Genomic DNA, 14,462 nt, shown 5'->3' on the forward strand with positions numbered 1-14,462 from the left:
TTAGCGCTTGTGCTTGTGGATCTGTCTCACCGTAAACATCAGCTCCGTGGTCGTAGACTGAGTCCAGACACGTGCCGTCTCTTGTGTCCCACACTCTGATTGTATAATCCCAAGAACCTGCAGGATGAAACAACAACATACAGATTAAATACAACCAGATAAAAACACGTAGAGTCTAACAACGTCTCCTCCCAGCCTCGTATGAATAATTAAAAAAATGCACTCTCTGTTTGAGATGTTAGATTTGTTGGACGGGGACATCTTGTGTAGCTCACCTCAGCCAACATTTCAGTATCAAGCTTTCTCCGTCCTTTGTGTTGCTTTGAAATGATTCATTTGAACATAAAATCAACACCGTTAAATGTGTTTAGAATCTAAATTTAGTGTATCTACGTTTCCTCACACCTCTAATGAAGCGGTGATGTTTGATTAATGCAGAGAACAGTTGAAGGAGTTGCAGATCATCTCAGGAGAATGTGTGTAACTCAAACCCTGAGGAGTTTGAAAACCGTGTTGCACTTTCTTACAATCACCACTAGATGTCACTACAGAGCTGTATTAAACTGTAATTAGGAGCCAAATCTGCCAGGGAAGTTTCCTTAAAAGCACAACTATAACTCTCTGCTTTAATGTTTCAATGTTCTCAGCATGTGAACACGGACAAACTTCAGAGAACACCGGGCCTCATTCACTGACCGTTCTTCAGAAAGGGAAAGTTTTCTCATCTGAGATTTCTTCGTAGCTGAGAACAGAATCTAAGAACACTGACCTATGACGCTGATGCACATCTGAGTGCTCACGTTTCCCTTCGTTTAGTTCCCTTATATCAGGGGTGTCCAAACTTTTTTCAAAGAGGGCCACATATGATGTTGTCAGAATACCTCAGGGCCAGTGGCTCCTGCTGAGACTTTGGAATCCTAAACGTTATGAAATATCTATTTAATAACAATTTTTTTTTTCCTCAATAAAACAGTAACTAGGAAGTCCTCAGTTTTCCACAAGCCATGTAAACATGAGCAAACTTTATCTTCTTCTGGAGTAAAATGTTTTTCATTAGGGTCGGGCAATATAGAAAATATATTGTATCATTATCTTCCTATGGCAGGATCAAGATCTGGATTTCATCACATTTGTTTTTCATGTTGTTTTAAAGACTTTTCTGACCAGTAGACAACATTTCAAGAACAAAATAATTATTTCCCTGAGTTCTGAACATTTTTTATGTCCATATGAAGCTTTTTGAGACCTTTCTGGATTGACTTTAGTTTTGTTTGTGCCATTGAAATAAACTGCAAATGTACAGATGATTCAGAAGGTTATTAATTTCTTTGCTATAAATAACACATTTTAAGATGGAAGCTTGGGGCCATAAATAAATGGACCTTGGGCCGTACTTTGGACATGCCTGCTTTATATAATAAAGACATTTATAAATACATGATTTAATCAAATTTTACTTCAATCATAAAATGTTTATTTTTGTGGGAAGATGTTGGGGGAAATTAAACTCCAGAAACAATATGATTGAAGAACAGTGGGACAGCTCCAGTGACTTTAAGACTAGGGGAAGAAACACAACTCTGTGAAGAACGGATGGTAATTACCCTTAATTTGTAAAAGCAGACATGAATGTAAATGAAGATGTGTATGTAAATGCTCACTGTTTCCTGCCAACCCCTTTTATTTATTTATTTATTTTTATTTATTAGTAATATTTTTTCTTGTATTTATTTACATATTTACTTATTTTATCTGATGTTGTCATAGTACATTTTATTTGTTTTGTCATTGTTGTTCATTATTCTTGTTAGAAAAAATGTTTATTTTAAACTACAACATGTTAAATTATAAATATGTGATAAGAGAACCCTAGAATCATGAAACATTAAATATTAAACTAATGTATCCACAAGATGACAGTTTATATAATCATGTGAAAAAATTAAAACATATTTTGACCAATAACTCACCTTTATACATGGATATTTAATGATCTGTCACACGTCAATCATTTTACAGTTTTAAAGTCACCGTCTAATCAGATCATCAGATCAATTATTGGAGAGAAAGAAAAGAAAAGTCTGTCTCTGGAAACTTTCTATTTCACTTCATCTGCTGGCTGTGCGTCCTTTTGTGGTCACAACGCTGAGTTCCTTTAAAAGAGTGATAACAGCAAATATGTGGGTTTATATTCTCTACTGAAGATATAAAATATTATTTAATCATCTTGTTTGTGTTTCAATACCAGCAGCTCTGACTCTGTTTCAGATCAACTGTTCAACTCTTTACTTTAAGTCTAGTTTAATCTGTTTCATTTAATTTGTCTCTCCTCTTCCTCTGTGTGACCGTGCAGTGTCATGCCCTAATATGGGCATTTCAGGGGCGTATACCTATGCTAAGTAGGAACGTCAACACAAGCTTCAAACTTAGGAGGACGTGGCATTCATCACTTTAAGAACACAGGTGAGAACTATGAATCTGAATTCTCTTAGGAACCTGAAGAGGAAATTTAAGAAACACCTGAAGAAGAAGTTTCTGAGTGAACAAGGCGCAGAGAGAGAGAGAGAGAGAGAGAGAGAGAGAGTGAGAGAGAGAGAGAGAGAGAGAGAGAGAGAGAGAGAGAGAGAGAGAGAGAGAGAGAGAGAGAGAGAGAGAGAGAGAGAGAGAGAGAGAGGATGAAAAGCTGCATTACCAGAAATAAGAAGGTAAGGAACCTCTGTGTTCCACATCAGTCCTCTGACAGGAGCCGTGTGACCGCTTAGCACGTTGATACAGGCGTCCTGTGTGTAGTCCCAAATACGAACAGTGCTGCAAACACACACACACACACACACACACACACACACACACACACACACACACACACACACACACACACACACACACACACACAGTTGGTGTTTATCCCCTGATGTATCCGCCTGTATAAAACACTTCTGGTTTAAAACATTTTGACAGCCTGAGCAGAGAGAGAGAGAGAAACTGATGATCTTTAAACGTCTGTCTCGTCCGTGTGATCTCTCACCCGTCATCTGACCCCGAGCACAGAATCCCCTCTCTGAGCGGAGACCAGCGCACGTGGAACACTTTGGCTAAATGTCCGGTGAAGACCTTCAGGGGCTGGTCGGAGCTGGTGGCGAGGTAGTACACGCGGACGTTTTTATCCTCACAGCCGGTCGCAATCATGTCTCTGTGAAGAGAAAGAAAGAGAAGGTGGAAACTCAGGCCTCCTGTTTACCACTGAAAGAGGTCACCACTCTTTATGTTTCACTGTTTTAGAAAATGGAGTTCCTGAAACGGCCACTGGAGGTCAGCTCCAGCATCACAAAGCTTCAGAGGGAACTTAAATGTTTGCTCATCTCTCTTCTCATGACGACTTAACTCAAGATTTATATTCCATTCGACTCACTTTTTCAAATTATATTAAGAAGTACATTTGGGGACAAACAGAGGGAGGGAGGATCTGAGGTGGACCTTTACACCTGCATTATGTACCTGTAGACTAAATAACTGCACGTCTTTATTTATGTATGTGTTATTTAAGAATTTGAACAGTACAGGACGCTTTAGTCTCTGCTCTGTGACTCAGACAGGAGATGAATTGTTGCTCTCTGTGCCTTGAAATGGTGAAACAGAGTTTTATGTCCTCTGCTCCTGCAGGAATCTGCTGTAGGAGGGTTTGGGTCAGAGGAGCCGGTTTCTCTGAATGTTTTTAAAGCAGACTGAAGACGTCAGAGGAGGATCCATCAGCTTGTACACGCTTTGACTGAAGACTTTCTGTCATTTTAAATTATGCATTGTCTGTATCTCAGCCGGGACGATCTTGTCAAATTATTTTTAATCCCAGTTTTCCCTTTTCACAGAGTCAGCTCAAGGGCAGATTAGGGGACAGGGCCTAATCTGGAGCCAGTTCTTTGTATTTTGAGAGACGTGTCCCTCAGCAAGAAAAACTGGTTCCAGAGTAACACCAGCTCAAGAATGAGCCGCTTACATCAGCGACTGAAGGTTACTGAGGCCGAAATGACTCCACCCAAAACTTTGTTCTGGCGAAAAACAGCAAAAGAACAAATAAGATAACTCACTAATTCAACTCCAACATCGTAATAACTCGTGCACACATGTTCAATATTTGGAGGAATCAAAATGTAATGGGTGATAAAGTCGAGATATATTTTCATTTAGGGAGATCTGCTTCTAAAGCCGGCAGCAGAGTCCTCCTCCTTCTTCCTGTAACTGAATCTTTCTACTCCTCATCCTGATGCGTTCAAGGTTCCATTTATATCAGAAATATATTTGAGTATCAGCTGTCAGCTAAATTGTTATTCTCATCCCAAAGGTGTGTGTATGTGTTTGTGTGTGTGTGTGTGTGTGTGTGTGTGTGTGTGTGTGTGTGTGTGTGTGTGTGTGTGTGTGTGTGTGTGTGTGTGTGTGTGTGTGTGTGTGTGTGTGTGTGTGGTCTCACTTGTTGTTCTGGCTCCAGTCACATCCAAACACAGCAGCTGGATGTTTGTACTTGTGGAGGATTTTCCCATCGATGGTCCGGATAATACTGCAGATTCAAAACACGTTCAGTCTCTCTGAAGGACTTTAGAGGAAACTCTTTTCGAATAGAGGCCCACAGGAGGACCAGGACTCACCAGAATCCATCCCCACTACACGTCGCGATCCTCTTTGAGTCCTTGTGGCTCCATGAGATACAGAATATTCCATTCTTACCGTGCTGAGGGGAGACAGAGAGGACATCAGCTCTTAGACCCATCAACAGTCTAGTGTTAGCCTCACAGATAAACGTTTACTGTTGCTTAGTTACACCATGAGTGGCTCCATGTCACACACTGATGTCCACTCTGTGATCATGCTGGGTGACACACACACACACACACACACACACACACACACACACACAAGAGACACACAGCCTCAGATTTGACGTTGTGTGTCAGTGAATGTCACCTCGTTGAAGCGAGTGATGATCTTTCCTTTCCTGACGTCCCAGATAAACGCTCCGTTACGAGAAGTTGCCCCGGCAATACAGTTCAGATCTCCTGCACATACACACACACACAAACACACACACACACAAGGAGAGAGAGTCTGCTTTATCACAAGACACATTGAAGAGAGAGTTTTTTTTGCAAACTGAAGAGCCCAATATGGTTCTAGACAGCATCCTTATCCCTTAGAGTGTTCTTGTACATGAACATTAACAAGCTCTCTTCAGAACATTGGTATAAAAAGGTTCTTGGTAGAACCCCCTTTCAGGTCCAAAATAGCTTTCATTGCAGAACCTCCTATATGGTGTAATAATAACACAAAAGAAGGGTTCTCTACAGAACCTCCCATTGTGGTAGTGCTTTACACTTGGTGCTGGTTTTCAGGGTTTCTCTAATTGAAGAGCCCAACATGGTTCTAGTTAGAACCTCCATCCATCAGAGTGTGGGTGTTTGTGCTTGTTCTCATGCAAATGTTAGGAGGAGGGAATAACCTACCAGGAGCCCAGGACAGAGAGTAGACCACGCCCTCGTTGCCGGGGGAGGTGTAAACAGCTGTCAGCGTGTTTGTGTCCCAGATTTTGATGGTTCCATCAAAACTCGCCGTGGCCAGGAGGTTAGGGTCGTCAGGTTTAAACTTACAGTCAAAGATCGTCTCCACGTGACCCTTAAAAAAACATGTTGATTTAGCTAATGCTGACATAAACATGTAAACAGGTAAACATGTTGATGCTGCTGGTTTAACAAAGAACGTGACAGAATACCAAGTCTCGAAGGAAGTCCCACTTCTTGGCCCCCATGTCATACAGGCCCACCCCTCCATCCATGAAACAGCACACAGCGTGGCCCGGGGGCAGAGAGAAGGACCGGTTCTGTGACAGGGTTGGGGGAGGAACAGCTTCACTGGTGGAACTGGTGTGCTGACTTTTACCAGGAGAACAGGAGCTCTGAGCTGAGGAGAGAAAGAAAGAGATCGTCCCTGCATGTGTTCACTGTTCTGATCTGAGTCTTAGTTTAGGGACTGCTGAGGTAAACACACCGAGGTTTGTGGTCACTTTATAAACAGACACTTTGAATCTAGAAAACTAGGGTGACCCTCAGAGTTTATGCCCCACAGTCACAGGGCCTCACAGTTTGAGTGACAGCAGCAAAGACGGGGGATGTATTCGTAAAGTGAAAGCCTGAAGAAGTCATTATGTAGGATGTATTAAACCTGAGAGGTCACAATACAATATGAAGAGCGACCAGCCTTTCAGTACAGTTACTTTATTCCCTGTTTTAATAACAAACAGGCTTTTATTTTGAAAGGAAGTAAAAAGCTCTTCTGCTAGATAGTAAACTTTGGGGAGTAAATAAAAGTCATAAGACAGTAAGAAATGTTAGATTTATAAGCATCACCTGAAGAGCTCTTACGCTGTCATAACGTCTGTTATCAGCAGATACGTGACACACATGCGCCCTCTGCTGTCTGATAAAGGTATTAACGTTCATTTCCCATCTCACCGATCTGAATCTTCCATTGTGTGTATGGATTTTACATTTATGTCACTGTGCTGTTACATGGACTCCTGCCACATATCAGTGTTTAAAAACGAGGGCATGAGCTGTGACCTTTGACCTTCAACCACCAAAACATCAGAACTGTATCAGTGTTTGGGCGTTTGTTCCAAGTTATTATAAGATATTCTATCCTTGCAAACAAATCATACCCCATTCATCCGTGTTATACTTCTTTTTATCTCTTCTGCTGCGCTGTTATGGTTCACTCACACACACACACACACACACACACACACACACACACACACAGACACACACACACACCACACACACGCAACACACGCACACACACACACACACACACACACACACAGACACACACACACACCACACACACACACACACACACACACACACACACACCTGAAATAATTTACCTTTCTTGGCGAGAGGAGAGCTGAGGACGTGTAAAGCATGAAATCCGGTCTTTTTCAGTTTGAAGCTGTCCAGAGGAGTCGAGCGAGACACGTTCCAGACCCTCAACACGCCCACCTGTGAGTCTGACGGACACACAGACATATCTTTGATGATGTTTGGAGGAAAGTTTACAGGTCTGTATTTTACAACAGGATCTTATAATCTTTCTTGGATTGGCAACAGATTAGGCCATGAATAAACTGTGTTTGTTAGCATCTCTGATAAATCAGTAACATGCTGTTCCTTCACAGAGATCACTGACCTCTCAGAGATTTCAGATACAGTGGGGCAAAAAAGTATTTAGTCAGCCACTGATTTAGCAAGTTCTCCCACTTAGAAAGATGAGAGAGGTCTGTCATTTTCATCAGAGGTACACTTCAACTATGAGAGACAAAATGAGAAAAAAAATCCAGGGATCACATTGTAGGATTTTTAAAGAATTTATTTATAAATTATGGTGGAAAATAAGTATTTGGTCACCCATAAACAAGCACGATTTCTGTCTCTCACAGACCTGTAACTTCTTCTTGAAGAAGCTCTTCTGTCCTCCACTCGTTACCTGTATTAATGACACCTGTTTGAACTGGTTATCTGTATAAAAGACACCTGTCCACAGCCTCAAACAGTCAGACTCCAAACTCAACCATGGCCAAGACCAAAGACCTGTCCAAGGACACCAGGAAGAAAATTGTGGACCTGCACCAGGCTGGGAAGAGTGAATCTACAATAGGCAAGCAGGTTGGTGTGAATAAATCAACTGTGGGAGCAATTGTAAGAAAATGGAAGACATACAAGACCATTGATAATCTCCCTCGATCTGGGCCCCCATGCAAGATCTCATCCCGTGGGGTCAAAATGATCATGAGAGCGGTGAGCAAAAATCCCAGAACTACATGGAGGGACCTGATGAATGACCTGCAGAGAGCTGGGACCAAAGTAACAAAGGCTACCATCAGTACCACACTACGCCGAGAGGGACTCAAATCCTGCAGCGCCAGGATTGTCCCCCTGCTAAAGCCAGTACATAACCAGGCCCGTCTGAAGTCTGCCAGAGAGCATATGGATGATCCAGAAGAGGATTGGGAGAATATCATGTGGTCAGATGAAACCAAAATAGAACTTTTTGGTAAAAACTCAACTCGTCGTGTTTGGAGGAAGAAGAATGCTGAGTTGCATCCCAAGAACACCATACCTACTGTGAAGCATGGGGGTGGAAACCTCATGCTTTGGGGCTGTTTTTCTGCAAAGGGGACAGGACGACTGATCCGTGTTAAGGGAAGAATGAGCAGGGCCATGTATCGTGAGATTTTAAGCCAAAACCTCCTTCCATCAGTGAGAGCATTGAAGATGGAACGTGGCTGGGTCTTCCAGCGTGACAATGATCCCAAACACACCGCTCGGGCAACCAAAGAGTGGCTCCATAAAAAGCATTTCAAGGTCCTGGAGTGGCCTAGCCAGTCTCCAGACCTCAACCACATAGAAAATTTGTGGAGTGTGAGCAAACCTGGTGAAGACTTACAGGAAACGTTTGACCTCTGTCATTGCCAACAAAGGTTATGTTACAAAGCATTGAGTTGAACTTTTGTTACTGACCAAATACTTATTTTCCAGCATAATTTACAAATTCTTGAAAAATCCTACAATGTGATTTCCTGGATTTTTTTTTCTCATTTTGTCTCTCATAGTTGAAGTGTACCTCTGATGAAAATGCCAGACCTCTCTCATCTTTCTAAGTGGGAGAACCTGCAAAATCAGTGGCTGACTAAATACTTTTTTGCCCCACTGTAAAATCCTGCAGAGAAAGCTTAGAAGAAAGTTAAACGCTTAAATCACAATTCTTTGTATTTTTCACCACGTAGCTGTTTGAGGATCTTTTTTTATGATCTGTGACGGATCAGGTCTTAATGAATCCTGACTGCCCCCTGAAACATGCTATGTTTAACCCTTTATGAAAAAGGTGCGTTTTGTCCAGTGTGACAAAGCGAACCATTAAGCGATATGACTGCTGGGAAACAGACACAAGAAAAGGACTGATTTGGTCCCTCGTCCTGATTGCTGAATTTCGGATCAGTTGCAGGTTGAACGAGTCAAAAGTGAATAAATTTGCCCCCTCCAGATATGTCCACAAAATTCATGAGAGATTGAGATACAGCATCAAGCAGATGTGTGCCTCTGGTTAAAATTCTGTTCACTGCACTTGCATGCTGGTATTGTCCTCAGATTACGGGAGCCAGATTGCATTCCTCCTGCTTTTGCTCTCCATACAGACCACAGACACAAAGCCTGCTGAGACGTGATTGGTCAAAACTGCTCAAACTACAAACAGAAACCTGACACTTGTCGTTCCAAAGTCTGGTTCTGCTTGTGAAGACACTAACATGTTATAAAGAAAGTGAAAACAGATTATATATCAACCAGTAGGTTATAAAAGTCTCCTTCAGGAAAGTGTTTCATTAAGTCAATAAACTGGTCCTCTATTACAAAGTGGTTTGTCTCAGAGCCCTTTGATAATAACAGGGTGATTCTGGATTTAAGAAGCCAAACATGCTGATTAATATTCCAGTCAGAGAGCATCTATACGAAGACAGATGGCCCTGTGAAAATAACATGTCCCACATACCAGCTGCTTGGTATGTAGGCGGCTGAAAGGCACATCTAACCTGTAGAAACAGTGAAACGAACAAGGCCGAGGGCAATCCAGGTCATAGACACATCCCAAACAAACACATACTACCACACTCCTTACCTCCAGTGATGAACATGCCGGGTGCAGACGGGACCCAGGCCAGGCACTGAACCGAGGCAGCAGCTGAGGGGAAACAGAAGGACGTGATGCAAGCCAAGGCTTCACTGTCCACCAGCCTGATGCCGTTATGGAGGTTGGACACTGTGGCGGAGAGAGAGCAGGTCACTATTCTGTTCACCAACATCAAATATATAAAAAACAACAAGTTAAATATGCTGACAAACCCAGCAAATAGTCTGTCGACAAAAGGTCCCATTCCAATGCGCTGACGGGGTCCTCTTCATCCGTCCCCTCCAAGGACTCCGGACGCAACACGTGCTTTTGGCTTTTACTCCCTAAACAAGAGAAGACAGGTTAATAAACGTCTGATGACAATGACGTATCTAAACTAGTTTAGGAAGCAGATTTAAACAAAACAAAGTGCTTACAGTAAACATAAAGCCTTAAAAACAACACAACAAAACACTACTACCAACATAAAACCTACAGGTCAATGAAAACGTAAAGAGTCCAGACTGGTGTGAAAGTAAAAAGGAGTGCCAGATTTATTGATCATCTATTTCTAATGATGTTCAAAGTGTATGTGTCACCAACCCGTGACAAAAACTTCCCAAGATACAGAAACTCACCGTCTTCTTTTTTAACCAAATCCTAAAAACTCTCAAACAGGTGAGAAAACTTTTTGTATTTTGCTTTATCTGTTGTCTCTGACATGATTTATGCAGCGGCACAAGCCACATTCAGTGATGCAGGCTAAGGCTAAAGTGTTCTTCCTTTTCCTGCTGTTTTATGGAGGCAACCTTCCTGTTATGAACCAGTTAGTTAAAAAATTACCTCCTGCTTATTTTTAACACAATATTTATATTTCATGTATAACGTCAATATAGGTGTGTTGCAACAGCCCTAAATGCATCTCATGAACATGACTCAATGTTTGTGACTTTTAAGGATGCCTTGCTGCCAAGCACTGTGTTCATCTGTCTTGTTGTAAATGTCTTAAAGCTGGGGTTGTTAGTCAGATTTAGATACACTTTTTGTTATACTGGTTAAAATTATATTTATGTCTCGATGGCAACCAGTATAACAAAAAGTGTTCTTAAAAAAGAGGTAAAAAAAGCTGCTATCTACAGCCGGAGTAAACCTGGCAAAACACCAACCAATCCCTGCCATCAGGAGCCAAATTATGAAACCAATCAAATCCCGTCCTGTCGTTCTGCCCGCCTCCTGCAAAGCGTACATTTCCTGTTTGTTTGTGTTTTTAACTTTCACTATGAGAATTTTTTGGTGTTTTCTTACCGCTGAGTGAGACATGAGTTGCATAGACTTCTGTACACCCCCTTGATGGTCTCTCAGGCACTCCTCCTTCACGTCTTCATGTGATCATAATGTTCTTCCTCTTAATGTGCACATTTAAAAACTATAAAAACAATAAGGACATAAACATACCCGGCTGGAAAATGGACAGACTTCCATCCGTGTGTCCAAACACCAGTTTCCCTTTCTTGGTGGGGTGCCATCTGAAGAGGCAGATATCAGACAGGAAGGAGTGGGCTTCTTTGTGCATGGTGACCCCGGGGTCAGGTCCTCCATACACCCAGACATAGAGCGGCCCACGCTGGGAGACAAAAGCCACTCCATCTGCCGAGCTCAAGCACCAGCTGACTGACGCAGGGATGCCTGGATGGGAAGCAATGAGACCTTGTTAGAGGACGACAGAGCCGTGATATTACTTGAACCTCCAGGTGTAGATCACACACCTTTAGTGTTGTCGAGTCGAGCCACAGCTTTCTGCTCCGCTACGTTCCACACGATCAGCAGGTTATCAGCAGATGCCGATGCGAACAGGTCCAGGTTGTCGGGACACCAGCTGATGGATGTGATGGTCTTCTTGTGCTCGGACATGATGGACCTTAGCTTGAATTCATTGTACTGCTGATCCAGCTACAACAAGAGGCCGAGAGAGAGAGGGGGGTTTTATGTAAAGTCACATAAAATAAATCATTAAAGAACTTATAAAAATATTTAGACAAAAATAACTTACTGTTAGCTTGTAAAAAAGTGATGGGCTGCAGCCTCTAAAGGCTCGTAGCTGTTCTGTTTGAAGGAAACTAAAAGCTTAAGCTTTAGCCACTGACAGGTTAGACTGTCCTTCAAAGTGTCCAACAACAAAGTGTTTAACAACCAGGGACAGTCCTGATGTGGTGCTCACAACAAACGAGATTTCATTCATTAGCTCAAGTGAATTACACCTAAGGAAATGCGTATCACTATTACTTAATCTATTCATATTTCTAAATATTTTTTATTTATCTATTGATTTTTTTTTTTTCGTGGTCGAAATAAAGACATCAAATCAAGCAGCAACCTCCGGTCTAAATATTTGAGTCCAATGTGGAAGTGCTAATAACTTTAGTTCATCGAGTGTCCTCTTGAGGCTGGCTCTGGAAGTACTAGAAACCACATACACACCAATTCAAAGAGACGATCTTTACAGCAGAAATAAACATGTTTACAGCCTGGTACAAAAAATGAGTGTAGTCTGGATAGCTCATTTCTCGATCAACACACACTGTACGGGGGTGAATTTTTTTCAAAAGCGGCAATTTCAAAGATATTGAGATTATGAGTCTTCCAATGAGAGGCACAGCTGACTTGATTGACAGGCGGGAACACTGTAACTGTTGGCGAGGAGGCTCAAAGCCCGCCTCTTTACGTCACAATCGCTCGTCAGCAGCAATATGGCTGCAGCTGACGATTGGCCTCAAAACAGCGCTTCAGAAACAGATGGATGAGGTCACTGATACTACTGTACGTCCATATTTGATACAGTCTATGCCTCAAATCAAGACTAGAGTTCTGGTCGGCGCCGCAATTGACACAAATTTGTTGATGCGAGTTGTGTGATTCGCTCAAACTATGGGCACCAATAAGAGACGGCTTCACAGTTTAACGTGAGCATTTGAACACATCACATTTCTCCTCTCCTCTCAAAGACATGACATGAAAAGTTATATTTTTAGTAAAACACAAAACTTGCTGATCCCTCTTTTACTCGGCCGGCTGGTTGGTTAACGCTGTTTTGGACTTGGAGGCGGGAGATAACTTCCACGGAGGAGTTTGCAGCTTTAACTGTGAGATGAGTTCAGAATCAAATACAGTGGGACACTCAGAGGGAGATTAATAACCACAGGCAGGACTGACTTCCTGTGGCCTTCTGTGGTGCATTATGGGAGACTGAGTCAGCAATGACTGTGCACTCCTGTGCTTAACCACACCACCCACTCCTCACCTGGACACACACACACACAGAGAGAGAGAGACACACACACATACACAGACAGACACACACACACACACACACACACACACACACACACACACACACACACACACACACACACACAGCTCACCTGGTAGATGTATATTGCCAAAGTAGCACAGTAGGCGAAGCGGTCTCCGCTGGCAGCACAGACGTCTTTGTTCCAAGGCTGACAGCCCGCTGCCAGTAAGCCCACCTGCTTCACTTTGGCCATCCTAACCTACAGAGACACACATGAACACACACACGTGAACACACACACACACACACATGTGCAGAGGTGAGATATATTCAGGTATCTGATATCCAGAGGTTCATCTTCACACAGGTTTCAGTGAAGATTCTAAATTTGAACTCAGAGACAGATTCAACCGAAGCCCCTCATCAAGATTCAGGAGGAAATATTAGAGACGTCTTTCAAACCCTGAAAGCAAACAAGATCACAGATGTTTGTTTGTTTTTTTTGTTTTTTGTTTGTTTGTTTATTTGTTTGTTTGTTTATTCTAGTTCTGATGTGCAGAATGTTCAAAATAAAACAGAGTGCATCCAGAGTGAACACAGGACAGACCCTGCTGAGTTTCCATCGCTATGGCGGGTCGGTCTGTGTGTCACTCTGCTCAGGCTTCGATCACTGTCCTCCATGTTTCTGCAGGATTAGAGCTCCTGAATGTGTTACTACCAGAGTCAGACCGCCAGCTCACTGAGGAAGCGCTCAGAGCTGCAGGTTGTAGAGGATAAGATGATTAAAGAGACAGAGGGGTGTAGAGAGGATTGGAGTAATCTCTGCTGTGATTGGTTACGACCGCTGCTTATCGACTGAGTGAATTCAGACACCGTGATGAACTGACCCAACCTGCAGCGCGTCTGAATGGTGGCTTATTAAAGCAGCGACACCGACAGACCTCAGAGCACCCGGAGGAGACAAGTCTCACTGCGTTTGTTTTAAAATACTCCGTTATTATCATCGTTATGAATGATTCACTTCAAGTATTTGACATGAGCTCATCTGAGGAGTCTGTAAACAAACTGATATTAAAATGACGCCTCTGTTTGACTGTCAGGAGAAAGACTGAGCTTTATGATGTCTGTAAACGCCTCCAGGTGGGCTCAGGTGTCAGGTGAGGTGATTAACAGCCGCCTGTATTCACCTTTCCCCCGGCAGAGATTACCAAAAAGCAAAAAGAGATTTCTCAACAAAAACGCTGAGCCGACAACAAAAAACAAAACAAGAAATGATCCTTTACAGAGAAAATCAAAGTGACAACATTAAATAGATTAAATAAAGAGATTAAAGGCAGAAAAATGTAAAAATCTAAAGACCTTTATGACTTCATTATGATTCAATATGTCTTTAAATGTCTGCGATCTAACGGAGTGTTTGGACATTTAAAGATATATTATTGTACATGTGTTAATAGATGTTTTTAGG

The 14,462-nt window shown here is 42.3% G+C and overlaps 1 protein-coding gene across 2 annotated transcripts in view; it reads right to left on the bottom strand.

The window, feature by feature from the left end:
• The window catches only part of wdr17 (WD repeat domain 17), a 37,021-nt gene that overhangs the window by 15,897 nt on the left and 6,662 nt on the right, over positions 1-14,462 (bottom strand). For both annotated transcript variants that reach the window (XM_034688842.1, XM_034688841.1), the window contains exons 2-15: positions 13,125-13,253; positions 11,472-11,655; positions 11,161-11,391; positions 9,939-10,049; positions 9,715-9,855; positions 6,929-7,051; positions 5,756-5,943; positions 5,490-5,658; positions 4,954-5,045; positions 4,638-4,720; positions 4,463-4,549; positions 3,026-3,190; positions 2,693-2,808; positions 31-117 (exon numbers count right to left, since the gene is read on the bottom strand). In XM_034688842.1, the coding sequence (XP_034544733.1) occupies positions 31-117; positions 2,693-2,808; positions 3,026-3,190; positions 4,463-4,549; positions 4,638-4,720; positions 4,954-5,045; positions 5,490-5,658; positions 5,756-5,943; positions 6,929-7,051; positions 9,715-9,855; positions 9,939-10,049; positions 11,161-11,391; positions 11,472-11,655; positions 13,125-13,247 (1,900 nt within the window). In that variant the 5' untranslated portion in view covers positions 13,248-13,253. The remainder of the gene's footprint in view (positions 1-30; positions 118-2,692; positions 2,809-3,025; positions 3,191-4,462; positions 4,550-4,637; positions 4,721-4,953; positions 5,046-5,489; positions 5,659-5,755; positions 5,944-6,928; positions 7,052-9,714; positions 9,856-9,938; positions 10,050-11,160; positions 11,392-11,471; positions 11,656-13,124; positions 13,254-14,462) is intronic.

The sequence above is a fragment of the Notolabrus celidotus genome, chromosome 7 (assembly GCF_009762535.1).
Source record: "Notolabrus celidotus isolate fNotCel1 chromosome 7, fNotCel1.pri, whole genome shotgun sequence".
NCBI classification, from domain to species: domain Eukaryota; kingdom Metazoa; phylum Chordata; class Actinopteri; order Labriformes; family Labridae; genus Notolabrus; species Notolabrus celidotus.